Source organism: Mesocricetus auratus, unplaced genomic scaffold, assembly GCF_017639785.1.
Source record: "Mesocricetus auratus isolate SY011 unplaced genomic scaffold, BCM_Maur_2.0 Super-Scaffold_100029, whole genome shotgun sequence".
NCBI classification, from domain to species: Eukaryota; Metazoa; Chordata; class Mammalia; order Rodentia; family Cricetidae; genus Mesocricetus; species Mesocricetus auratus.
This window is the reverse complement of record NW_024429210.1, coordinates 19,786,718-19,813,922: the sequence shown is the minus strand read 5'-3', so window position 1 is coordinate 19,813,922 and position 27,205 is coordinate 19,786,718. Positions and strand designations below refer to the sequence as shown.

General features: G+C 43.1%; 1 protein-coding gene across 6 annotated transcripts in view; it reads left to right on the top strand.

Moving 5' to 3' along the window:
- The window catches only part of Sptbn1 (spectrin beta, non-erythrocytic 1), a 160,411-nt gene that overhangs the window by 73,655 nt on the left and 59,551 nt on the right, over positions 1–27,205 (top strand). For all 6 annotated transcript variants that reach the window (XM_005070338.4, XM_013113587.3, XM_013113588.3 and 3 more), the window contains one exon: positions 23,058–23,209. In XM_005070338.4, coding sequence (XP_005070395.1) covers positions 23,058–23,209 — 152 coding nt within the window. The remainder of the gene's footprint in view (positions 1–23,057; positions 23,210–27,205) is intronic.

Sequence of the window (27,205 nt, the reverse complement as noted above, 5' to 3'; positions counted from 1 at the left end):
ATGAAATTCGGCAGTGCAGCAAAAGTTAACTTTCCACAGAATCCATACACAGCGTAGTCAAATAAATTTAGTGTGTCTTGTTTTACATTTTACCTCACAGCCTATCATGAGCTTTTCACATGATTATTTCTGGGAATCCTGGCAAATATTTCAGTTGCCTTCGTAAACCTGAGAAGTATGTCTACCAGTCTCTGAAAGTTCCCTTAAGTAGAGTAGGGATAATATACATACTGTGTTAATGAGGTTACTATAAGAATCAGATGAGCTTCTGTGCGGAAACCGATGGTTGTGTGGGCTTTGATGTAAGTGCCGAGATGATTTCAGGTGTTAGCTAAATGATCAAGGAGGCCTGGCAGCCACTGCCTCAACTTCTAACCCTACCCCCACTCCCACCCCACCCCCACAACCCCGTTCAGGGTGTGGTTTCCTTCAGTGTGTTAGAAGAGTGTTCAGCTTGCCTGGAAATGCACTCAACTGAAACATGCTCCTTTTTATTTAGAAAGAGCATAAAGCCAATGAGCCTCTCAGGCCAGCTGACTTTTGATGTAGATTGAAGGTCACCCTGGTGATTCTTCCCAAAGTCATGAAAAGCACCTGGAACAGCTATTGCCAGAGCCAGGGAACATCCAGACCTAGATCTCAGAACCCCGGTTGTCAGAAGTCACTGTGTGTCTAAGCTAATGCTGTTGGTCCTCCACGGGGACACCATTTCTCCACAGGGCCATTGGCCTCTCTTGTAACCCTGTTGGTAGGAGGCACAAGGTCTTCAAGCAGCAAACATAGTATTCACAGTATCGTGGAGACAGAGGCTGCTGTATATTTGTTTCACAAAGGCCTTGTGAAAGATTGGCCTTATTGTCCCTTCCTAATGTGAAATGATTTATTAAGTATGTGAGGAAACCATAAACAGTCTAAAGGTTCTGCTCTTCTCTGATGGAGAGTGCATGGAATTTGTCTTTATTTGAGGTCATTTATAGTGGAATTTTGTAGCTAGGTACTGTTCAAACAAAAACCGGTTTCTCGGATGTTGTGTGTATTTAATCCGAAATCCTTGTACAAACTGTAGACATTATTGTAGTAGCATTGACACACAGTTGGTGTTACAGCCAAGATGGTAAAAGACCAATCAGTTTGTTAAAAGAAATGTAGCATCACCATTTTTAAAATTAGTTTTCTTTTTTAAGGAAAAGAAACTTTAAGGCAGTGGTTCTCAACCTTTCTAATGCTGTGACCATTTAATACATTTCTTCACATTGTGACCACAACCATAAAATTATTTTTATTGCTATTTCATAGCAATAATGTTGCTACTGTTATTAATCGTAATATAAATATCTGATACTCTGGCTATCTGAAATGCGACCTCTGTGAAAGGGTCATGGACCCCCTCAGAGAGGTCATGACCCACAGGTTGAGGGCCACCGCTTTAAGGGATTATTTCATTTTTATTTGCATCTGTTCTCATGCGTAGTCTGTTGTACTGGTAAGTTCCAGGAAGTCACTATAGGTCACTAGCTTCTGTGTGTAATGTCTGAGATGTGAATTTAGTGTGTTTCTGGTGCTTAAACATAGTACTCTGCTCTGTATTGAGGGAGATATTTATCTTGATAGTTAAATCCAATCTTGAATGGTAGAGAAGAGATTCTGTATGATCTACAAAGAATTGCTGTGCAGGTGAATTCCCACCTGTGCACTCTGCCAGCAGCCATGGAAGGAGGAGTCCAGGCCAGAACCTGGTCTTGGTGGTGTGGTGGGGCTTTATCTCCTCAGAAGCAGGACGAGGCTAGAAAGCATAAGCAAACTGTGGGGTCACTAAAGCTAGCATTCAATCCAGGCTCCATTGGTGACTTCACTTACCCTCATTTCTCTCATCTGGAAAGGATAGCCCTTGGGATACTTGTGGAGATTCAGCTGACTGCATTGCCACCTCACCCTGGCCTCTCTCTCAGTTCTGGGGATATTGGTTATTTTGTTTAGGTAAAGATTTATGAACTCCCTGGAGAACAGTGTGTGTGTGTGTGTGTGTGTGTGTGTGTGTGTGTGTGTGTGTGTGTGTGTGTGTTTCATGAATAAAGGAGCCTCTTTCGCTGTGATTGATACAACACCATGACCAAAAGCATCTTGGTGGAGGCACAGGGTCTGCTTCCGCCTGCAGTCCCACATCACAGTCCATCCTCAGGGAAGTCAGGGCAGGAGCCCAGAGAGAGGCAGGAATTGAAACAGGGTGGAGGAGCACCACTTGACTGTCTTGCCTCCCCAGGGCTTGCACATTCTCTTTTCCTGTGACACCCAGAACCACCAGATCAGTAGTGGTAATTCTCACAAGGCTAATCTGGTGGGGACATTTTCTCAATTGAGGTTCTCTCTTCCCATGAAGAGAGCTTGTGTTAAGTCACATAAAACTAGCCAGCACAATGGGATGTGGAGTAATATACAGAAAGTTCTTTTTAAAGTACGCTAGTTTTACTCCTGGTTGCCTTGCCTCCCCTGAGATATAGGTGGCACCAACAGCTGCCTCAAAACTGTTAAATGAAAGAATGAGTCATTCAGGATAATGATTTTGTCTGTGATGTAATCAAAGTACAACTTTAGGAAGGCTGGGCTAAACTTATTTACTCTTTTAATTAAACAAAAGCTAATATGATCTCATTGAATCCCCACCCTTAAATCTCTGTTTAGGGACTGCCTGTAAATCTGTTCTTAAGATTTTTCTTAATGTTGCTGTGTAGAAAGTCCCAAATAAAAATACAAAAGTTTGCGTCAGCTCACAGCTGTCTGTAACTCCAGTTTTAGGGGACCTGAAACCCTCATACCAATGCACATAAAATTGTAAAATAAATAAATAGATAAAAAGTTTATAATGTAGCTTCATTGTGACAAGTGTTTGGCGTGTACCCTGTGAAACTGAACAGTCTCCCTGGGTGTGGTAGGCATTCACATTGTGTTGTTACTGTAATGCAAACCCAGCCTTTTCCTTGCACATGCGCCCTGGCAGCATGAGTAATACTTGTATGGAAGCCAGGCGGTGACTCACACTGATCAAACAGAGGCGGGACCTCAGAAATGAATAACACATTAATGTGCACACTCACCTTGTTTCAGATCATTTTGTCCTCCAACTATTCTTTGGTCCTTGGTGTTTCCCAGTCCCTACTCCATTTTTTAAATAGTCATATTCTTTCTTCTGCAAATAGATGGTTTTAAAAGTATATTGTTTTTCATTTGAAACAGAGGAAATATTTTTTTAAAGTCATTTATTAGTGGACTAGACTGTGGTCTATTTGCCTGGGTCTTCTTGGTCATAGAACCTTGCATAATACTGTAGTCTTTATTGAGGTGGTAAATTCATTCAGCTTTTCTTGGGGAGAGGGGGTAAAATTGAGGATGGGAGTCTAGAATTGTGGTATTCTATGCTTAAGTCCCAGGTGGAATAGAGGCTGAAGGAGCTAGTGTGAGCCTCATTTAGCCCTTAAACCCATGGGGACCTTTGTCCCCTTCTGTTGTCACCAGGCCACTCTTCCCTTGTTACTTTGTGAGCTCCTGAATTAAGTCATTGATCCTGCTCCTTCCTCCCTTCCTCCCTTCTTCCCTTCCTCCCACCCCCACCCATCCCCAGTCAGGGTTTTTCTGTGTAGCTTTGTAGACCTGGCTGGCCTTGAGATCACAGAGATCCCCTGCCTCTACTGGGATTAAAGGCATCAGCCACCGCCCGCTTTTTCCCAGCTCCTTTCTTTATGATAAACAATAGCCCTGATATCTGCTCAGGGTTCGAAGAAGGAAGACACGGGTCTCTTGGTATTTCAGAAGTTGATGTGCGATCTTACGTTTCTTCTCCTCTAGCAGTATAATTTGTCTAGATTCCTTGCATTAAACAAAACGACTCTTAGACTAAGAGTCCTGGTGACTAGAACACTGATTTGGGCATAATTCAACCTCTGAAGACTCTTAGACTAAGAGTCCTGGTGACTAGAACACTGATTTGGGCATAATTCAACCTCTGAATACTCTTAGACTAAGAGTCCTGGTGACTAGAACACTGATTTGGGCATAATTCAACCTCTGAAGACTCTTAGACTAAGAGTCCTGGTGACTAGAACACTGATTTGGGCATAATTCAACCTCTGAAGACTCTTAGACTAAGAGTCCTGGTGATTAGAATACTGATTTTGGCATAATTCAACCTCTGAATAATATTCTGCTTGTAGAAGGGCTTCTATGTCCAACTTCACTGAACAGCTGGACTCACAGAATAGTTTCCACCTTCAAGAGCTCACCAACACATCAAGAACAAGACAGGGGTTCTGCTGAGGGTTTGAATAGGTACTTGTGCAATAGGGGAGGGGAGGGGGCTTTACACACCCTCCCTAGGTTGCTGTGAGAATCAGCTACATGCATTTTGTGTGAACCCTCTGTGAAAAAGAAACATCCATAATTCAATACAAGAAATTTTTTATGTGGGAAAGACAAATGCCAAGTCTGTTTCTTTGTTTGCACAATCGCTCAGGTTTCTGCTGATGGAAAGGGAAAAGGCAGTGTTCTGTTGGCAGTAGCTAACACTCGCTGAGTACTGTATGTAGCAGACACATTCAGTTCTGGATTTAATTGTGTTGCTTTCTTGAGACACATTGCTTTGTTGCCTACAGTAGTTTGGAACTCCTGGTCCTCCTGCCTCAGTCTCCCAGTGCCATCACACCTGACTTCTTTGTAGTTTATGCATTCTGCTTTCACGTCAACGCTGAAGAATTCTAGATGCAAGAACAGAAACTATGAGGAAGCTCACCTTAAAGGAGTGAAGTAACTTGCCCACTGTCATGCAACTGGTAGTGGTAGAGCTGGCATCCACACCTGACTTCTCACAAAGTCATAGTAGCTTTAACCCATTACTTCACACACTCCTTTCTGAGATACTTATCTCCTTGAGAGGACCTGGGTGTGGCTAAAGGTAGTTCCTACATTCCTACAGTTTTCTGTCTCTCTCTGTGTGTCTCTGTCTCTCTGTCTCTCTCTGTGTCTCTGTCTCTGTCTCTCTCTCTCTCTACCAAGCTGGCTTAGAACTCTTGGTGGTAGTATGAGACATGGTCTCCTTCCTTCTTCTAGAGGTCAGCTTTTCTGCCCGGGGCTACCATTTGCTGTCAAGTTGATTGTACTCACGTTGGCCACAAGATAAACCAGTGCTACTATGAGAAGTATCACTAGTGCCATCCAATTTGAATTTGGAAGCCACACCCTCCCCCCCCTTTCTACCCAAGTTACTGATAGTTGTGGTATCAAAGTTAAACCACAAGCTGCTGCTTCCGCATTGAATGTGTGCTCAAGAAAAAGGCATGGGTGCTTTCCAGACACCCTGTGAGGTAGGTAGCATCATATCTGTCATAGGGATTGAGAAACCCGAGACTTGTAAAGTGAAATGTCTCTAGAGAAAAGAGATACCTGGCAAGTAATAAAACAGATAGCTAACTAGCAGTCGGTGAAACTATAGCAAGACAAAGCTATTTTTAAAATGCCTGAACTAAAAGCCTATTTTTTCTTTGTCTGGACCTGTATGTGTACATGTGTAAATGATCATTATATGCAAACGTGTGTGTATATATATATGTGTGTGTGTGCATGTGGAGGACAGAATTCCTCAGGAGTCTATCATGTGGTGTTTTTAAAACTTTGTTGGTTTTTTTTCCCCTCTGACATGGGGTCTTGTTATACAGCCTAGTCATTCTCCTGCCTCAGTGTCTCAAGTGCCAGCGTAACAGGTATGAGCCACCCTGACCAGCTCAGTTTTTTGTTGTTTGTTTTCAAATCAACTCTCTCTGTGTGTAGATCAGGCTGGCCTGGAGCTCACAGAGACCCACTTGCCTCTGCCTCCTGAGTGCTGGGATTAAAGCCATGCACTATTATGCCCAGCCTAGTTTCTTTGTGTTTGAGACAGGGTCTCACTGACCAGGTCTTATTCATTAGTCTGGGTTGACTGGTCAGCAACCACCAAAGACCTACCTGTCTCAATCTCGCAGTGCTGGGATCATAAGCACATACTACCTTACTTGATTTCTTGTTGTTTTTAACATAGGGGTTTAACATAGGGTGTAGGGATTGAACAAGTCTAAGCTTTCAAAGCAAGTGGTTTATTGAGTGAGCTCTCTTCCCAGGACCTAAAAGCTTGTTTTCTTAAAGTTGTTGCTGATGACTAAATCCTTCCATAAAACAGTGCAGTCAGCTAATTTGCTCATCATTGACACTGTAAGAGCGAGGAGTAGTGCTCTACACACCTTGAAGGGCATCACTGACATTCTCACTGTGAACAAGAGTCTCCACGGAGGGAGGCAAGCAAAGCATTGGAGGATGGAGTATGAGCTAGCTTCATTGTAGGTGATACTGAGATCGGGAGAGTCAAGATCCTTCTGAACATAGAGACAAATTTACAGACTCATTGGGAGCAGTATGAGGGCTTTAGATTTGAGCTGTTGGGTGAAATGTCTGCAATGACTCAGTGGCAGTCAGACTGCGCCATTTCAGGGTATATCTTGTTCAGAGACCCATTTGTATCAGTCTACAGTCCTCTGAACCAAAGGGGAGGGCAAATTTGTTTACATTTATTAAGAGGCTGTGTTCCCACTGAAAGCCTTGTGCCTCTTGCTTTCTCCTAAGATAGAAATTAGTCTGTAGTATAAGACAGACACGCATGGATGAATGCTGGGGGATAGATAGTGCCCATAGTTTACTTATGACAGCAGACTTAGGTCTCTCTGCTCTATCACTGTGTCTCCCAAGTTCTCTTTCTGAGACTGCTTGGGCTTGGCTCAAGTAAAGCTAGAATGTTGATGCTGGGGTGTCAGTAGACTATTGGCCCTACTTAGTGCTTTCATGTTTGTACTTACTCTGTTTTGATGACTTAGTTGTAATTTCAGAAACATGTCTTGATACCTTACTGATAAAGCTTCAAAGCCAGTTAGTTGCTTATAATGTTGTTGTCCATTGCAGACAGGCTATTGGAACAACATGACATATAAGAAGACAGTAGGTATTATGGTAAGCAAGCATGATAGGGTATACATACATGTACCGGAAACAAGTATGTATAAAGGACAGTCATTATCTGAAGTTACATTCTAAAAGAGAAATGGTAAATGTCTCAAGACATGCAAGCTATATTGCATCCTGGGTTATGGAATGTAAAAGAGTAATTTTGGAAGAATTGTCAAAAACACGACAGGGTTATGTGATGATGGGTGCATGGGAGTACAGCTTATGAACAAAGGGAGTCACTGGAACGTGATGGGGGAATTTACCCAAGAGATGATGGATGTTTTCCCTGTTTCAATTTTTCATACTTCCTATTTGGGATTTTTGCCTCCATTTTGCTAGCTGACTATCAGTTAATGCTGGCACCAGCCCAGAGAACTGCTGCTTAGCAGCCAACATTGGCAAAGTGGAGAGGACAAGTGACTGGTGTTTCAGCTTCCTTGCAGGTTAGCAAGGACCATAGGTCTTCTGCTTCAGACTTAAAGGTTCTGAAAATAAATGCACAGCTAATATGCCTTGGGCGCTTTGATTGGTCCAAGTGATCCCCTAAGTTTCTGAAAAATGCCCACTGCTTTAAGCAAAAACAAACAAACAACAACAACAAAAAACAACAACAATTGAATAAAGAAAAAGCACCACTGACACCCCAGAACAATACAACAACCAAAACGGTTTTGGTTTCTTGTTCGCTGAGATCACAGAGTCAGTCCTGTAGGGCTGTGACCAGCTGCAAAGCCTGGGAAGGAGAATGGGAAGGTACTCACTGGGAAGGAGAATGGGAAGGTACTCACTGGGAAGGAGAATGGGAAGGTACTCACTGGGAAGGAGAGAGCTGTAGCTCAGCCTGGTGCCCAGCAAGTTCGTGTTCCTGAAGCAGCCAAGCCAGACTTGTAGAGATTCTTCACCTTGTGCAGGTACAGTTCTGAGGTTTGCAGCCTTCGTTCCTATGTTTCTTACGGAATCCCAGGGAGTTCTTGTCTCCATCATGAAGATGGACAGAGTGGGGAACAGAGGGTGTGTTGGCTGGAAATGCTTTGCTAGTGAAGTGTAGTCAGAGTTCCAACCCAGACGGTCTGCTTCCAGACTTTGATTTTTTTGTTTGTTTTTATTTTCCAGACAGGACTTCTCTGTGTAACCCTGGCTGGCTGTCCTGGAACTCACTCTATAGATCAGGCTGGCCTCGAACTCAGAGAGGTCCGCCTGCTTCTGCCTCCCAAGTGCTGGGATTAAAGGTGTGCACCACCACCGCCTCAGCTGTTGAATTTTCTTGATTTTAAACATTTTTACCTGCTCTGACATTCATTGTTAAGTTTAGGCCCAGTTGGGCACTTTACTGTCTGATGTCTGCATGTTAATAAAGTAGGTAATGTCTATATTGGGTTTGGATGCCTCCTAGCATAAGTAAAGATTTTCAGCTGCCATTTGCATTTTTCGTGCCACCTTTTGAATTTCCTCAGTCATGTAAAACCAGTTTTTAGAAGGTTTTATCCATGCTTGTTAATATCCTAAAGTCACAAACTTGGTTTTGCTTGCTAGTCATTATGTTGTAAATCTGGCATCAGAGAAGCCATACTTATATTCATACTTATGATTTAGTTTGATCTGAACCTGTTTCTCCTGGTGGTGAGTTTTTCTGTGTGTATTTGATAATTATGCTCAGTGCAGCATAACCAGACTCATCATAAAATTGATGGATCCTGTTCCTTGGCTTCTCTGTTTAAAGGAAAAGTGATTCTTTCTTTGGGAAGTTCTGGAGGATACCATGCCACTGCCAATGCACTTTTCCTCAACAACTGTCTTTGGAGAAACCTTTTTGTGTGAGGGTGTGGATTCTGTTTCCTCCTTTGTTCTCCCCCAACATAAAGCTGGTGTGGATTTATATAGGATCTCCCATTACTTTAAACTGCAGTGTATTTGAAATGTACGGCTACAACAGGTCAGCAGAGTTTGAACAGTCTTATGGCCTGTGTAGGTGTGTCTTCAAAGGGAGGAAATGGTGTGTCGGGCTATTTCCTGCCATTTCTTCAGATTAATTCTGTGGATGCCACCCCTAGTCAGGGCTGAGTAAGCTCTCAAACTTTCTTACAGAGACGCAAGTACATGAGGAGCTTTGCTCTCTAGTAGCTTTTATACATTTAGCAGCCTGACACTTAGCTAGCACTTAGCTAAAGTTCATGGCTGCATGGGGCACATCGCAGGAGAGCAATCCCCTCTCCAGCTCAAAAGCAGGACGAAAACAGAGGCAGGTGGATCTCTGTGAGTTCAAAGCCAGCCTGGTCTGCAGAGCAAGTTCCAGGACAGCCTCCAAAGCAATGCAGGGAAACCCTGGCCCGAAAAACAAAACAAAACAAAAAAAGCAGGATGAAGCTACTTTGTGAGTTTCAGAAACTCCTGACCTTGGGTTAACATAAGGTAGGACTGAGAGAATTAGTGAGAATTTAGGGCCTGGTTTTAACTAGTGCATCTAGATTGAAATGACTCTATTGTTTTTCAGGCTTTTCCAGAAAGTACAATGTGACTGTGCATGTAAATAGCAGTTAGTTATGTTGACCTTGGAATGGGTTTTAAGACCAAATCTCTATTCTAAATGCCATTACTTTCTCCTCTTCAGGGCAGAAGGCAGCATCTAAGATTGCCCTTTTATTGTTAGGACCAGCCCATATGCCTTTGTTGTGTAAATAATTAACTTTATATACTCATTTACCTTAAAGCCATAGGTGAAGGATTTCTGGGGGGTGTTTCTGTCAACCTTGGGCACCCTGGAGAAGGAAGCCAACACCAAGAAAATTCAAGCAGCCTCTGTGGTTAGAGGGAACCTTGGCTGAGAAGCTGTTTTTCTTTGGAGAAAAACTCCTTTTGAAGGTTACTCAGGGTGCCTTTGTTTTGTAAGACTTTTTTTTTTTGTTGGCATGTCAAGTGGTAGAGATTAAAGGTAGATCTAACTACATGTAGACTTAAACAATATTTGAAACTTGGCACAAAGCAGCAACATTCAGAGGCTCTTGCTCAAGTTGGCAGTTACCTTTTGGTTGTATACTCCACCTAGCTCCTGATAGCACATGAGGGGCACATTGATCCTCATGACTGAGAAAACGATTTAGCCGTAGGATTTGAGAAGATCAGCGGTGTTACACAGCTGCTTATTTGTGTGTGGAAGGTGTGTGCACTTTCGTGTAATCGCATTATGATCCTAGTGTTCTCATTTTTCCTCCCCCATGCTTCCCTTTCTTTCTCGTGTGTGTGTGTGTGTGTGTGTGTGTGTGTGTGTGTGTGTGTGTGTGTGTGTGTGTGTGCGCTATGATTGACTATGCCAAGCAAGAATTCTGCTACTAAAGTATGCTAACTTTATTGAAGCCCTGGTTGGTCTTGAACTTGGTATGCCTTTACCTCAGCCTCCCTAGCAGTTGGGATTATAAACATACACCACCGTTCCTGGTTTATCCACTGTTGGTTTTGTTGTTATTGTTTTGTTTTTAATCAGAATAGGGAATTTACTAGTTATAACTGCTTATCTTCCTCCTTAGACCTTGAGCATCGTGAGTGCTCTGGGGAGACACTGGCTTCATCACACTGTGGGGTGTTCTGTTTGTACAGACATGGACATTTTTTGTTGCTGCTTTCCAGGGAGTCTTGGCTGGGACTGAGTGGCCCTAGTGCTAATTGGTTTCTTCTTCTAGACTGGCAAGCCAAACATGCAGCCAGCCAGCTTACATGCTTTGGTTTTCTTTTTGGGGAGAGTTGTGAATGTTTACTTGATTTTTGTATGTGTTTGTCTGGTTGTTAACCTTTAATTTGCCCTGTGGCCACTTTGTGGCTCAGGGACAGACCACAGTTAAAGAACAACAGTCCCAGACCTGAGTAAAGTCCTTTTCCCCTTTTATTACTACTTCTCTTAACAATGCTGCTGGTCTTTCTAAACTTCACTAATCCTGAGCATTTGCCCATAGGAACAGCCTTCAGATAACTAATCATTTTTGTTGCTACTGCTAATTACCTCGAGCTATATGTTTTATTAATCACTGCTTGCCTCCAAATCCCATTGAAGAACCTTCCCTGCGTCTTTTCTGAATGCAGATATGCTGCTTTGTGATTTCATAGTGGGGTTGGGATAGGAGCCCCTGAAGTAATCAAGCCAAAAACAAGGAGGCTCTGAAAGCCATGGTAAAGGGGAAGCCTGCCTGGGAGTCTGTTCTCTGTAATCTTGACTTGCTTGGGGCTTTCATCTTATATTAATAATGCCTTTAAATAGATACAGTGGTGAATTATTTCATGCTTCTTTAAAGTACACAATGGCAGGAAGTTGCAAAACTAGCTTTCTAAAGTCATTGGTTGCAGGGTTCCAACGTGTTTGTGCAAATACATACTTACTTCAGTTTTGTTTTTGTTTTTTCAAGATAGGGTTTCTCTGTGTAGCCCTGACTGTCCTGGAAGTCTCTCTGTAGACCAGGCTGGCCTTTAACTCAGAGATCCACGTGCCTTTGCCTCCTGAGTGCTGGGATCAAAGGCTTGTGCCAGCAAATACATATTTCTTATTCTTCCTTTTTTGAAACAAAGTCTTGTTATCATGGACTTGGCCCTTTGGTAGATCTGAGTTCTGTGTCAGGTTAACAGTGGTATGGTGTTTTCCACTCAAATGGAAATGGCTTTTAAATTTTCAAAATTGGTATGTACTCGTTTTAAAACAAGAAGTTAGCCAGCAATACAGAGATCTACAGATGGCAGGAAATGATTCCATCTTTGCTTCTGCTCCCTTGAGATAATTTATGACTAATCATATAGAAGACATACTTCTGTACCTATACATGCATAACTTACATTTAAATATTCACTAGACAGTACACTATATGTGCTATAAGTGTATGTTCTATGGATTTCATACTCAGTAATGCATAGTCACCTCCCTGGGTTTCATTATTTTTAGTGTGTACATGCTTTTGTGAATCTGCCATAATTTAATTTTACTTAACATTGGTTGTTTTTAGTCCTTTCTTTTGCCTTTACTGTTCTTAGGTATAACTATTTTAAAAATCTGTAGGTATCATCCTATATATCTTTGTTGCGACATAAATTTCTATAGAGTGACTTTCTGTAGGTGAAGAGGTACATATTTCATCCTTCTGTCACCCACATACAAGTGTGCCCGGTGCTCCATGTGTTTGCCAAAGTGACAGGATTCATCTTTCAAGTGTAAAGAGTAGGGTTATAGCTTAATTCTCATGGACTTCCACCTTGTCCTGAAAGTGGCATCTCTACTGTCTGTAAATGCCTATAGACATGTTTGAGCCTCCAGCCCTTCCCACACTAATCCTAGATTATTATCTTTATAGTGGCTGTTGAGGAGAAATGGCTTAGGTATTAAGCAATGAAATGTCACTGAAGAAAAAATGGGTAGAGCAATAATACTTTCTCTAGAAGGAGGCTGCTTTACCTTGTCCACCCCACCTCCATACTGGCAGAACCACCAACAGCCAGGTCTCCACACCTTGCATGAGGTGAAATGAATGGAGTGGGCATGTTAGTGTCGACAGGTTTGCATTGATGTTTAGTGACAGGCATAAGCATTCAGAACAGGAAAACAAACCCGTCTTTATGTATTTCTGTTCAAAGCTTTACTTTTATCATTCAAACATTAAATTTGGATAGATCTACAGTTTAAAGGGAGATTGAGCATGGGCCTACTTGTGTCTTACCAACGTCTATGGAAATAGGCTTAAAGCTTTGGTTATGTTCTTAGGAATAAAAATTTGAATTAAAATGCAAAACCAGTTTACAGAAACTATTAACTGTCACGCCATCCCACAGATATAACAGGTGGTTGAATCAGGTCATTTCTACCCCCAGTTTCGCCTCCCCTTTAAAAAGGCTGTGCACATTGTATACTTGCACATTGTATACAGAACTATATGTAGTGTTCTGCTTGGAAAGACCTTTTGCTCTTATTTACAATAGGGGTAAAGTCAAGGAAAGCCACAAGAAAATGAAGAGGAAGGGTTTCGGTGTTGGCTTCTGTGTTGTGAAAGTAACTAAACAGTAGTTGATGGTGTGAACTGCCTACTGCTCTGATTCTTAAGGAATTGGACATCAAGGCTTGGTTTTTAGGGAAAGAACTCTCACGATACTTTAAAATTGTATTTATTCATGTGTGTAGGCATGGACATGCCATGGCAAGCTGTGGAGGTCAGAGTACAGCTCACAGGAGTTGGTCTACTGCTCTGACAGTGTGGGTGGGTATCAAACTTGGATCCTCGGCCTTGACATCCAGCGAGAGACTTACCTGCTGAGTTATCCCACCAGCCTGGGAAAGAACTCTGACTACTCTTAAATTCCCTTCCTAGTGTTACATACTGTTTCCTCAATAAGTAGTTACACCTTATGCTAGTTTGAATGAGAAATGCCCCCCATGGGCTCACATAGTTGAACTCTTGGTCCCTGGTTGGTGGCTGTGGGTGGGATGGAAAGTGGAGAGATGGGAGGTGGGAGGAGTTATATAACCTTCAGAAGGTAGAGGCTTGCTGGAGGAAGTAGTCACTAAGGATAGACTTTGACTTTTGAAATTCGTCCTCTCTGCTTCCTGGATGTAGTTGAGATGTGATCTCCCAGCTTCTTGCCTGACTCTCTGCTGCTATTCCTTTAACACTAAAATAGACTTTCCCTCAGAGCCATGAACAAGAGTAAACTCTTTCTTTATAAGTCACTTTTGGTCATGGAACAGAAAAGTAACTAATACACTCATTGGCTGACCAACCCTAGATGTGAAAAATGAAACGAGAGACCTTTGTGGCTAATTGTTGATCATCATAAACTCTAGGCAGTGAGTAGTTGGCTAGCTAAATACAGACCTATAAATTGAATTAGAACTTGTGATCCAATAAATAACTTCCTAAATGAAAAATAATCTGAGAAGTAACATTTTGACTTGATACACTGGTGTGTTATTTTAAATAGACTATGATGGGACACATCTTGTCATTATAGTATTTTACATTTTGTTCTTCAATCTCTCACACTCATTAGTTATTTGTGAAATCCCAGTATACTAGACAATCCTCACCCCCTTTCCTCCAAACACAAATGAAGTCCCTGTAGATAATTTCATTTTGGAGTTTGACATTGAAATTGAGATGGATCAATGCCATTTCAACCCTGATAGTTTCTACAGTAGGCCATGATCACTGGCCAAGTGGAGTTTAGGTGACTAATTTGTAATGTTCATTGAGACAAAGGCCATTTTAATGATAACCCAAGCTGTCTTCAAACTTCCCATGTCACCAAAGATGACCTTGAACTTGTGGTGGTAGGTATGACCTTTGTGTGGTACTGGGACTAAAACCCATGGTTGGCAAGCACTGTGCCAAGTGAGCTACATTACCAGCCCTAGCTGTAGAGAATCACAATTTTACCAGTATATTTGTGTGCCATATGATAAGTTGGTTTAGAGTTTTAATTTTTTTTCCATTTTATGTGTACATGCCAGAGGTCAACACAACTTGGAAGAATTGGTTCTTTTGTTTTTGTTTTGTGTCACTATGTAGACCAGGCTGGCCTTGAACTCAGAGATCTGCCTGCCTCTGCCTCCCAAGTGCTGGTTAAGATTAAAGGCAGATGCCACCACTGCAGGGCTGAGGAATTGGTTATTAATGCAGGTTCCAGGGATCAAACACAGATCATCAGACTTAGCTGCCAGTGCCCTTACCTGCTGAGCTGTCCCACAGACCTTCCTTACCCACTCTAGCTTCATGTGCTGAGATCAAGCTACTTCTGTGTTTTGTCTTTGCTGTGCCTGCTATGAAGGTTGGTACCAGTCTATGTCAGTAGTAGTATTCTGGCATTTAACTAAGGATCTGATGTTTGTGTATGTTGAAACTTTGTCCTGATATTTATGGCTGTTAAATGTTACCTTCTGCTCACCACAAATTCACATCACCTTCCTTCCAGGGAGTGTTGAGGAAGGAGTTGGTGATGGAACACGAATGCCTTTCATACAAAGAAAGCAGCCAATTAGGGAATCCAGACTTGAGAATCCAGCCTTGCTAACCGTCTTAATGGGCTCTGACAGGCATGGTAGACAGATGCTTGTGGAAGGGGCCCAAGTTCATTGTCTGACTGTGGGCACTGTTGGGGCAACAACAGTTGAAAGTGTGTGTCACTTTGGAGCTTCAGCTGGCTTAACAGAGAGGTGTGAGGAAGTGGAACCTGGTTACACCTTGTTTGTAACCAGCTGAGTTGAGGTTGACTTGGAAGTGGGCTCTGACAATGACACCTATGTTAAGTTGCTATCTTAAGATTTTTACTTATAATCTGTTCTTTTATATATGTATGTAAGTACAACCCATGAGTACATTGAGTGTGGGCACCAGAGGATAGCCTTAGGTGTCAGTTCTTGGGTGCCAACCACCTTGCTTGATCTTTTATTTGTCCCTGGGACTTGCTAATTAAGTTATGCTGGCTGCTCAGCAAGATCCAGGGTTGGCCTGTTTCTCCCCCCCCAGCACTAGGATTGTAAGAACCTGCCACCATGTTCTCATAGCTGGAGCTTGCACTCAGGACTGACTAAGCCGTCTTCTCAGTCCTGTACTTTTTCCTTGTCCCTCCCTTCCACTGGTTTGATCTTTAAGATCATAAGGAAACTGACTGGAGATGGATAGCTGTGCTCTGTTTTCCTCTAGTTTTAGCAAGCTGATCCATATCTGTTTTCCTTCAACTGTGTGGTATATGAGTAGGGCTTTGAGACTCTTTAGGGTTCCAATAGATGTGAGTTTTAGCTCAGATGCGTCTTCACTGACAGTCTTCTCTGCTTCTCAGTTTCCTCATGTAGTTAACGGATTATGCTAAACCATGAGCTAAAGCTGACAAAAATCCTAACAGTATCTGCTGGTGCCCAGGGACTAGTGGGCTCCATTTGTCCTCCTTCCTATTTCTCTCTGACAGCAATTCCAGGCCACTTTCCCCTGCTATGTTTTGTGGAGATTGGATTACTGGGATCACGATGCAGTTTCCTGCTCATGAAGTGGTTTTGAAGGGTGCCATTTTCAGTGAATACTTTCTGAACGTTTTACATGGAGTCCTGTGTCTGTAACTGCAGAATGTATACTATTGTTAATTTACATTTGGCTCCTAGATCTCATTTTCAAAGAAGTAATTCCATTTCTTTGCCCGCTTATTTTCAAAGGAAGCTGTGGCCATAACCCCAACTCACACCACAGTCATGGCTTCTTGTAGGTTATGTACTCAAGAGGTTCACTTTGAAGTAGGAGTTTAGCCTGCTTTCTGAGTTCACTGCTGAAGGGTGTGTCCTTGCAGAGCCTCTGCCATGCCAGAATCCAACCTGTGCTGCTCAGGAGACAGGCTCTGTCCTCTGGAAGTGGGCTGTTACCGATGCAGAGTGCAGGGCAGGTTACACAGAGTTCACAGCTGGCTTTATAGTCTGCAGATGTATATGTCTGCTATATGTACCGTTTTTGATTTGTGGAGATACTGGGGTTTATTCTGGGGCCTTATGAGTGCTAAGCAAGCGAACTGCTGCTGACATGCACCCCTAGTCCTGTATGTGCATTCATAATAGATGTTTACGTGTGTTTTGTTCATCAAAGGAGGCTGTTAGGGGCATTTTCTAACTCAAGTTCTATTTATATGCCAGCCGGCAAACATGAACTAAAGGCCCAGACTAGTTCAGGGAGTTCTTCCGTCAGGAGATGGGTTTCCTTCCTCTTGTTGCCTCAGAACAGTTGGCGCTGTTATCACTAAGACCAGCTGCTTGTTTCTGGTTTCCTGCTATGTCATCGTGCATGGTGCTCCTGGGAAATGTTTTGTTTTTTCAAGCTAAGACATTATGGGATCTCCATCCTATCCTATTATTTCACTAGAATCTCCCTCCTTCCTTAAAAGGGGGAGAAAATTCAAGGGTTTTGCTCTAATAGATAAATCATTGATTTTTTTTTTAGTCTTACAGTTGACCTCATTTGAATCTTGTTAATTTTTTTGTTTTGTTTTATATTTTATGTGTATGAGTGTTTTGTTTGCATGTATGTATGTGCATGCCTAGTGTCCTGAAACACGAGTTAAAAGAAAGTTGTGAGCCTCCATGTTGGTGCTAGGACTTGAACCCAGGTCTGTTAGAATCGTGGAGTGAGATTCCCTCCACACCCCTCTTCAAAACAAAACAAAAAAAGCCTTAGAAAGAAAATTATATAGTTGAGACTTTTTAAAAGTAAAATAAAGTTTCTTAATCCAGATACAAACCATACTGTTTCTCACCTTACTTCCCCCCCAGAGTGTTTGATGACTTTACCTTCTTTCCTGACTCCCATTCCTTTCCATAGCCAAAACCATCTGATGAATATGGTTGCAGTATCCCATGCAGAGATGTATTGCAGAGAGATGCTGCCTGGTCATTTCTATAACAAGGCTCTTGTGTTCATCTAAGCTGCTGTTGTGTCCTGTAACCTGGCCAATGCTAATGAAATGTGCTGTTGTTATAGCACATTTTTTCAGACTACATAGGTACTGACACATTACAGTTTTCCAGAACTGTTAAGTCCACTCCTTAAAGAAAAATAGACTGTGGGGGCAGGAGAGGTGGTTCAGAGGTTAAGAACACTGACTGTTCTTCCAGGGGTCCTGAGTTCAGTTCCCAGCACCTACATGATGGCTCATAACCATCTGTAATGAAATCTGGTGTCCTCTTTCTGGCATACAGGCATACATTTAGGCAGAACACTGTATACATAATACATTAATAAATATTTGTAAAAAGTTGACTAGGTACTTCTAATAGAGGATGGTGATAGAGGGAATGTTATTCATAGCTCTTCGGTTTAGCCGTCATCCAAAATTATTGCTCTATTCTAAATATCTAATCATCTTTTTAAAGATATGCTATGAAATAAAATTTCAAGTTATTGGGTAACGTAAAGCAGAGGATCAAAAGGAAGCACTTAGAAGAGGGTGGAGCCGAGTTCATTGTTCCCTCTTGTGTGACTGAAGAATGGGAGGGTTACATGTGTGACCCACCCTCCCCTCCTAGCACCAGCCTCACAACTACTGGCTGGTGACACGAGCCTTTGGGCTTTGTTGGAGATGCCTTGATTCTGCCTCCTTGGCAGGTGTTGTAACAGGGCACACTGCAAGGGAAGTCTGCTTCTGGGATGAGTGCAGTCACAGGATTTCATCCATTGCTTAAGAGACCAGAGCTGACACACACACATTGCCATCTCTTGAGGGTAGATTTCCTTGTCTGCTTGGTACTTACTGACCAGTCTGTAGAGCTAGCAGTCCACCTGCCTGGGGCTTCACACTCAGAGTGACCTGCCTGGGGCTTCACACTCAGAGTGACCTGCCTGGGGCTTCACACTCAGAGTGACCTGCCTGGGGCTTCACACTCAGAGTGACCTGCCTGGGGCTTCACACTCAGAGCCACCTGCCTGGGGCTTCACACTCAGAGCTACTTTTAGTTTCTGGTTTCTCAGAGCTACAGGAGCAGTTGTGCTGGAATGTGTGCTTATGAGAGGCTGATGACCTCGGCTTGGGCCTCAGCACGTAGCTTCGTCACCACACTCCGCCCGTGCAGGACTACTGGTTCTTTTTTTGCACTTTACTTGATTTCCCCCATCACTTTCTGAATGTGCTAGCTGTTGAAAAGACAATCACTGTTGAAAGGTGATACAGAGGAGTATTTAAATCTGGCAAGAAAAACCTGCTCTCTAGCTTTGAAGGTGGAACAAGCTGTTGTAGGCAGCAGAGGCAGACCTGGTCTCCATGGAGACATCATCCCAATTTCAGAGACTTGCTCCAGGATGAAGCATACTCAGAAGACTTGGGTTAGGATGGGAAAGCAACAGTGATTCTGACTCTCATGTAATGGGAATGTGTTACCTTTCCACCTCCCCAAGTGTAGTATGTGAGATACTGTTGCCCAGTCATTGAGAGGCCTGGCTGTGGAGCCAGCTTGCTTGGAGGGTCAGTTTCTACCTCACGATGGATACAGTTGTGACAACTTTAGATATTTAGGTTTGGGCTTGACTATATTAAATGCTAAGTAAGTGCCATTAGCTCTATGAAAAATTAGAAATGAAACGTTGTCTTCTCTAATATGTCATAAAACCTCCTGCCACACATGTGTACATGTGGTTTTATAAACCCTGTTGGGATTTTTACTCTTTTATCTTTTTAGTTAGAGGATATCGGCGATTGGACCATGAATACTGCCCATTTAAGGCAAGCACTGTACCACTGAGCTGCCCCAGCCCTCTCTTTACATTGCATTTTCAGTCAGGATTTCACTCACAATGGTCTAGGATGGCCCTGAACTGCTGTGTAGGTTCTCTGCTTATACTAGAAGACTCAGCCCAAGTGTTAAAGAAGAGATTATTTCACTCAAGAAAAACAATTGATTTAGACAGCTTCTACAGGATTGATTGACTTTCGAGTATATGACACTCCCCTCCCCCATCACCACTATCCCTGCTGATGTCTTAATGGTTGGACATGAGAGTGCTTCTTTGATGGAGAGTGCAGCGGGAAGTAACATAGTGAACAGTTGCAAAAGTCTGGGCACCTCCGGGGAGTTTCTCAGCCTGTCTGCCGGTAGGCAGCCTTTAGGTGAGTCCTGAGGGTGTATCTGTGATTGGATTTTTCTCAGCCTGTCTGCCGGTAGGCAGCCTTTAGGTGAGTCCTGAGGATGTATCTGTGATTGGATTTGGTGACAGCCGTGCCAAGTCCTACGAGGGTGAGAGGGTGGACATGTCAGAGGAACCAAACGCCCATTGCCATTGGCCACACAGGCACTGCGCCTCCCTTTGCTCTGCCGCCTGCCCTGTGGCATGAGTGTGCCTGAAGGCCAGCGCTTTCTGCTGCCGTGGAGTCTGTTCAAACTGTCAGACTCAAAAGGCCTTTGCTGTAGGCAAAGAGACAGATGAGTGAACAAAGCCCGAAGTTCAGTTGTTCCTCTCTAGCTTATGTAGTCTGATTAGTTTGATACCCTAGTTCTATGTGTGATTGACAAAAGCTCAGAACCTCTTAACTGGGATTTCTCAGCCCTGGTATGGTTAGCACTTTGGGCTGGATGATTTGTTTTGTTTTGTTTTGGGTAGAGGCTGTCCTACACTTTTGATGCTAGTAGCACCTATCCTTCAGTGGCCACTATAAAAAAAATGTGTGTAGGCATTAGTCAGTGTCCCCTGAGGACCATAGTCAACCACTTGTCTCAATAGTCAGGTCAGTGTGGCACTTAAAGGGACCGTGTCCCATCTCACTGCAGTCGCCTCCTGCTCATAAGACTGAAAGTTGGCGGGCACTGTTGTCCATTTTGTTCCCACTGCCCCCTCCCATAGCTTGGCCGGTCACAGCAGCTCGAGCTTGGGAATCCTCGGACTGTCTTCCATTGTCTTTGCCAAGGGCCTTTGTCCCCTGCAGGCCTCTGGCCTATTTCCCCTTGCCTCTCTGGGGTGAGGTAGGGGGAGTACAGGCATGATGTCATTTGTCTTCCCAAGAAGGGTGGAACAAAAGACTGGGTCTCCAGGGACAGTTCTCTCATCCTCATCTGGGCCACTAAGTGGATGCTCCCTCCTTGCTGCTTCTGAAGTGTTCGCACACACTCCATTAGAGGGTGACACATCCGCTGGCTTGCCCGCAGTGTCTGCCCTTCCTCAGTCATTGCCCCGTCCTTGGCGGATTCCTTGCCTTTTTCAGTGGTGGTAGTGACAAGCTGTGGAGCTCAGAGTCTGACTTTTCTAGTACTTTTCCTCAACCTGGAACTGGGGGAAAGCCACATACAGGAAGGAGACCAAAACCTCTCATTCGCTTTACTTTTCAATTTCTCTTCCTTTTCTTTCCTTCCCCTTTTCTAGAGCTTCTGGGGCATCCACTGAAGCTCTGGGGAGCCTCCTTACACAGATTTGGGAGTGTCTGAGTTCAGTTTTCTCTGCTCCCCCCATTGACCTCTCTGTCTCTTGGTGGGGTGGGGCTGGGGTTGAACTGTAACTGGAGCAGGGTTCCTACTGCATCTGAGCTGAAAGAAGCTAGCAGTGTTCCTTTAATGTGGGAGTCACCCCAAGGGACAGTGGTGGCTGTGGAACATACTGCACTTGTTTACTGAGAAATATTTGAATCTAAGCAGGTTTCATTTTGATCTTATTCTCTTGATAGAGTGTGGTAGTGACTTTGAACCCCAAACCCTTCATCAATAGCCTGGGATATCCATCAGGAGTCCTGTTAAAAGACATTTTCCAGTTTCTTGTAGCTTATACAAGAAGCTAATTTTATTTATTTATTTGTATTTATTTATTTATTTGGTTTTTCAATACAGACTTTCTCTTTGTTGCTTTGTCTGTCCTGGAACTTGCTCTGTAAATAGGCTGGCCTTGAACTCACAGAGATCCGCCTACTTCTGCCTCCTGAATGCTGGGATTAAAGGTGTGCACCATCATTGCCAGGCAAGAAACTAGAAACTATAATTTTTTAAAGAAATTAATAAGACCTAAATATATCTAATTAAGAATTATTAGTTTTTGGGGTGCATTCTAGAAATATCCCTAGTTTGATGTGTCTCTGTACTCTGCTCTGCACAACTGCTCTTTCAAAACAGCCAGACTTCAAGCAAACAACAACAAAAACTACGCTTGAATTGTGGTGGTAAAGTTACCATCCATCATGATGATTGTGAGATTAATAATGCATGTGGTCTCGACCTGTGATGGTGTTACTAGCATAACTCCTTTTGCAGGCTGCAGTATGCCCTTAGCTGCCTTTCCTACTCCTTCTGGTACTTTGTTTCTGGTTAGTCCTTGTCCCTGAAGAAGGGCCCTTTTTATGAGTGGATGGGCTGTTGCTTAGGCAAAGGCTGGACCTCAAGGACCTGCTAACTGCAGTAGGAGGCCCAGTGTCTTGGCAGGCTTGGAGTATGGCGGTAGAAGCTTGTCCAGCCTTGTCTCTGCCTCACTGTCTTACTGTGGTGGGTGCGATGGAGGCTTCAGCACAGCCTTCCAGGTACGTACGGGACTGTTTGCTGTCCCCCTGACCAATCTAGGAACCCAGTACCCACTGACCACATACCCATCAGTAGGAGTGACTTATGTACTACGCCTGGTGGTTTTTTCAGTAATAGCAGTGTTGTAAACATCTTTATGGAGAGTTTTTGGGGCTTCAGCTCTGGTGGAACCAGAGATAGTGTATATAAATGGCGGTTGTTCTATATCCTACAGTCACGAAATGGGGTGGCTTCTGAGTATACTGTGGATGCCTCTTGAAAATCTTCAGCAACCTCATTAGAGCATCCTGCAGAAACAGTTTGGAAGCCTTTTTGTGGGTGACCCAAAGGGCCAGTTCTAGGAGCCTGTGTTTACAGTTTTCAGGTGTTAGACAAAATCTGGATTGCTGGGGATTAAAAAACTTAATACTGTTTTCCAGATGATACTGTTTTTCAGTGACTGTACTCTGAATTGTATACCAGTAGGTTTCCTTTCAGTGGCTAGTTAAAATTTTGGTTGGAGATAATCATTGTGTGCTTAATTTGTAGAAGACACTGAAGGCGGTCTTCAGTGTGATATCAAAACATTGGAGACCCGAATGTACCTTCCTGTTGACTGGACACTTTACCCTGCTACCTGTTTTCTCTGTTGTCACAGTACATGTGACTGAACCTCTGAAAATCCATGGCCTTGATTCACAGTCATGAGTAAATTTACCTTGTCAGGTGTTATCTTGGCTTTTGTACTTGAGGGAAGCAGTTTCCTGCTGTCTCCCGTTTCTGTGCCCCATACCCTTTCATGTACGGTATAGTACTTGCTCTACACTCACCTTTGGGGGAATAGTAGATAAGTATGTCACTAGAAGTTCTGTGGTCAAATTGATTGACTACATATATCATCTGCTGGATTCTGCTGCCTGCAAGCCTGGGTGTTGACTAGTGCAAGGGTTGTCCAAATCTTAACATTCCCAGAAGGAAGAGCTAAGTGGAGGTTTCCTTTGAGTTCAGTTTTGCTCATGTCTTCTGGTTTACGCCTGCTGTTGCCCCTGCTGGGTTGGTAATGTGAGTTCTCTGCTTACAGATGAGCGTGAAGCCGTACAGAAGAAGACCTTCACCAAATGGGTCAACTCCCACCTTGCCCGGGTGTCCTGCCGAATCACAGACCTGTACACTGACCTTCGAGATGGGCGGATGCTCATCAAGCTTCTGGAGGTCCTCTCCGGAGAGAGGCTGGTAAGCAATTATTAAATGGAAAAATATTTTTAAAGAAACAAATGTGAGTTTTGTCTCCTGGTAGATTCTGCAATTAAGAATGCTTTCTGGAGGAGAATTCTGATAAGTGAGATAAACACATTGATTCTGGGTGATGTTATGGAACTGTGATAATGTAGCTTTGTTTTTGAGATGCCTGCCTCCTTTGTAGGGAAGAGCCTAGCTGATTGTGCTGTTAGGCAGAGTGCCAGCAACACAAGGCCAGGCTTGGATTTGGCTCTGAGATGAATCTGCCACTTACATGAGATCATGGAAGGCGCTCTAAGTTTATGTCTTACTGGTGATTCTTTGGAAAGTCTGAGCTGCCATCTCAAGGTGGCAAGGAATGAGTCTGGTGGCCTCTGGCAGGTTTTTGTTTTGTTTTGTTTTTTGTTTTTCTTTCCTGCTTTACTTATGTTTTTGGGGGTGATAGTACATGCTGATACTGTGTCATCTCCTTGGGCGTGGAGCATCTGATAAATTCGCCCTTCTTTTCTTCTGGGCAGGAAATTGTTAGTCTGCAGTGAAAACTATATCTCCAGTAATGTGACTTTTGTGTATGTACCTTAAGCCAGAGAAGCTTAAGCCACTCACTGTGTAACTGGCCCAGCAGGTTTTGTCTCCCGTTAGCTTGAAAGCTTATGCTCTGTTTTCCACCAGAGCTCATGTAGTTCGTTCCGTAGGTGGTGGTATATCTGAGTCAAGCTGGTGCCCAGGGATAGAGTCCCACATTTGTACTGACATCACCAGGAAAATGTGATACCAGTAGTTGGTGGGGCTGCCAAAAAAGTCCTGTATTTAACTTGGTCTCCATCCTATAACTTGACAGCCATAGTGGGTCTTTTGCAGATCAATCCACACCTCTGACTGCTGGTGAGAGACCAGGGTTTTACAGTCCTCTTTTAGGAGTCTGTGAACAGAACTGCATCTCAAAACCTCAGTAGAAATGAAAGTGGTATTTTCTCTCCATGTCCCTCTGGTCAAGAACAGAGTCTTGCCTTCAGAAGGTGGTCAGGCCTCCTCTCATCTCTTGTGTCTGTCTCTCATTTTTTGTTGAGAGTTTATAAGTCAGACTAGATGGCTGCAAGAAAGTGGTGCTTTCGTGGGACGGTGGTCCCCTGTTGGGAGGCAACAGAACAGTTGTTGATTGATTTCTTGCAATGAGACTTGTTTTACAACCTAGGTAAAAATAACTGTAATATGTATCTTACAGAAATATAATCTTTATAACCAGTCCTTTTTTCTGTCTGTCAAACATTTTCCCCTTCTTCATTTAATCCTGTAAGTTTGTGTATTTTTTATGCTTTGGTGGTAGCTTTGACGGAATAGTAAAAGGTCATATAGATAGGGATTGGTTTGGACACTTAATTTTGTTCTAGCACAGTTCAGTCTTTTAGGTTGTGTGAAGTACAATGTTTACCTTTGCATACCCGCAGCTCAAGAAGACTGACAGTAGTGACAGTGTCCATGATTGGGGCCTCATTGACCTTTAACTAAGCAGGAAAAATAAAATAGCAACTAGCAAAACATAATTTTTGTGTGTCAGTAAATCCTCCTTTGGTATTTTCTGTTAGCAGTAAGTTTTTGTCTTTTTTGCTTTTCTTTTTTGAGAGACAGGATCTTCTATTGTGGCCCAGGCTGACTTTGAGGGTCATAACAATCCCCCTGCCTCAAGTTCCCAAGAGCAGAGATTACAGTGTTATAGCACTATACCCATCTTAGTTAGCAACTCAACACACACACACACACACATACACACACACACAAGCACGCACGCACACCCCTACCTTTTTGCAGTGACCAGAAACCTAGTAGAATAGGGGTTCAGAATGGAAAATGCCCACCACCTCAAGCCTCTTAGGTAGTTAGTGCCAAAGATTTTGTTTTCTTTGATAATCCATTCCTAACAGCCATCTTGATTATAGATGGGGCAGTCTAATTGTTCACATTCAAAAAGTAAGAAACCCATATACAGTGAGGCAAAACTCCTATTTCTTTGGTCATGGTCTCTATTTGGTGTATGGAACTTTCTGGAAGAGACACAAACCACATTCTGTCATTGGCTCCTGAGGCTGTTAGACTTCATTGTGCCCCAAAGGATTCCTCAATATTCAGATTCCAAAGCTCATTAAAGGATTAGCAGTTCTGGTGTTAGTTAATGTCCCAGCTCCTTGTGCATTCAGTCACTTAATTCAGTCTATGCTAGTTTCCTGCACCTTCAATCTAAAACCTGGGATAGCAGACATCTGCAGTCCATCTGCAGCCCTGTCTCAGTTACTAAGTGGTTCAGTCTTAGTTCTTACTCAGTTAATGAGAAATAAAACCATGCCTTTCTGGTGTTTTGTTCTGAAATCACAGAAGACTATAACTCTTGATGAAGGTCTTGTTTCAAAATTGTATTAAAAATATAGACTGCTGTTTACTCTAGCATCATCTTGGACAGAAAAGATATAAACACAGAACCTCTGCCTACCACTTTGTTAATTGGACTTGATCTCAAGACCAGATGAGACAGAGACTAAAGTGTGGAGGTTTGCCCACTGCATAGTCAGTACACTGTCATTAGGCTTGCACTTAAATGGTCGAGCTGTCCCAAAGGTTCAGAGTCTGCCTATGATCTCTACCCTTCCAGGCCACTTTGACAAAGAATTTTAGGGAAGATAGCCAGTCTTTTGCCTTGCTGCTGCCAGGTATAGCTCCCCTCTGACTAAGAGTAAGTCTTTCCAGGGATCTGGGCCTTCTCCGGTGCCTGTTGTTGTCAGTCACAGATATCATTAGGCTTTGATTGCTTGCCGTTTACTGATTTTGCCTTTATGTTTTGTTGTCTTACTCCATTAATCAGTCTCTTAGAAGAAAAATCAACCAAAAAAAATTTAGGTGTTAAAAACATGTTTAGGTGTTTTGTTTGTTCTGTTGGTTTTACAACCAATGATTCCAGAACAGCTTGAGCTAAATGGAGGAGGTATGACTTACCATGAGATTTATTATGCCTTAAATCCCTCATTGAACTGTTTAGAATGAACTTTTGCTTTTCTTTCCTTTTCTTCCCAAGGTCTCTGTTAAGTGATAATACCAAGCACAGAGCCAGCTTCTTTTTCTAAGTACTATGTTTTGAACAATCAGCCATGGAAGAACTGATACTCCCACTAATTTGTGATCTACTGGTATAAATGTGGAAAATGAAGTAACAGTAGAATGGTAGCAAAGTCCTGGAAATGGGAAGAGAAAAGGAAAGGAGCCTTAGATGAAGTGTCCCAGAATCTTAGTAGGGAATTGAGGCTCAGGTGGACCCAGGAGGAGTGGCTCAGGTTAAACAGCCAGAGACCATGACATCAGATTTAGGTTGGAAGAAAGCATTCTCTAATGTTCACACTGTGAACAAAGGTTCTAGGAGCTCTATCAGAGGACTCTACAGTTGGGCAAGTGTCCTGTTTAGTTAGAGTTCCTTAAAAATACGCATTGAATTTATTTATGCGTATGGGTGTTTGCATGTCTGTGTGCCATGTCTGTGTGGTGCCTGTGGAGGCCAGAAGAGGGCATCAGAACTGATGTTACAAATGGTTTTGAGCTGCCACGTGGGTGCTGGGAATCGAACCTGGCTCCTCTAGAAGGGCAGGTGATGTTCTTGATTAACCCCTGAGATGGCTTTCTAGCCCTGGAGAGTGTACAGCTTTTGGAGTTTATAAACTGTTGAGAGTAGGGCCCTTATTTCCTCTGACTTTAGAACTCTTCTGAATCAGTTCAGTGTTTGATAGGTAGGGAAGGATTTGCAGACAGAATTTGGCTTTGTGTGTGTAGTCAGTAGATATATTGTCTCTTTGGAGGCAGGGTCTCACTACAGCTACAGCTCAGGGTGGCCTCAAATGCTCCATCCTACCGCCACAGACACAGGTGTTTGATACCTTGTTTTGCTTTGTGGGTGGGTGGGGCACACATCTATGAGTAATGCAAGTGTTGGTTGCACAGTTTTCCTGAGCC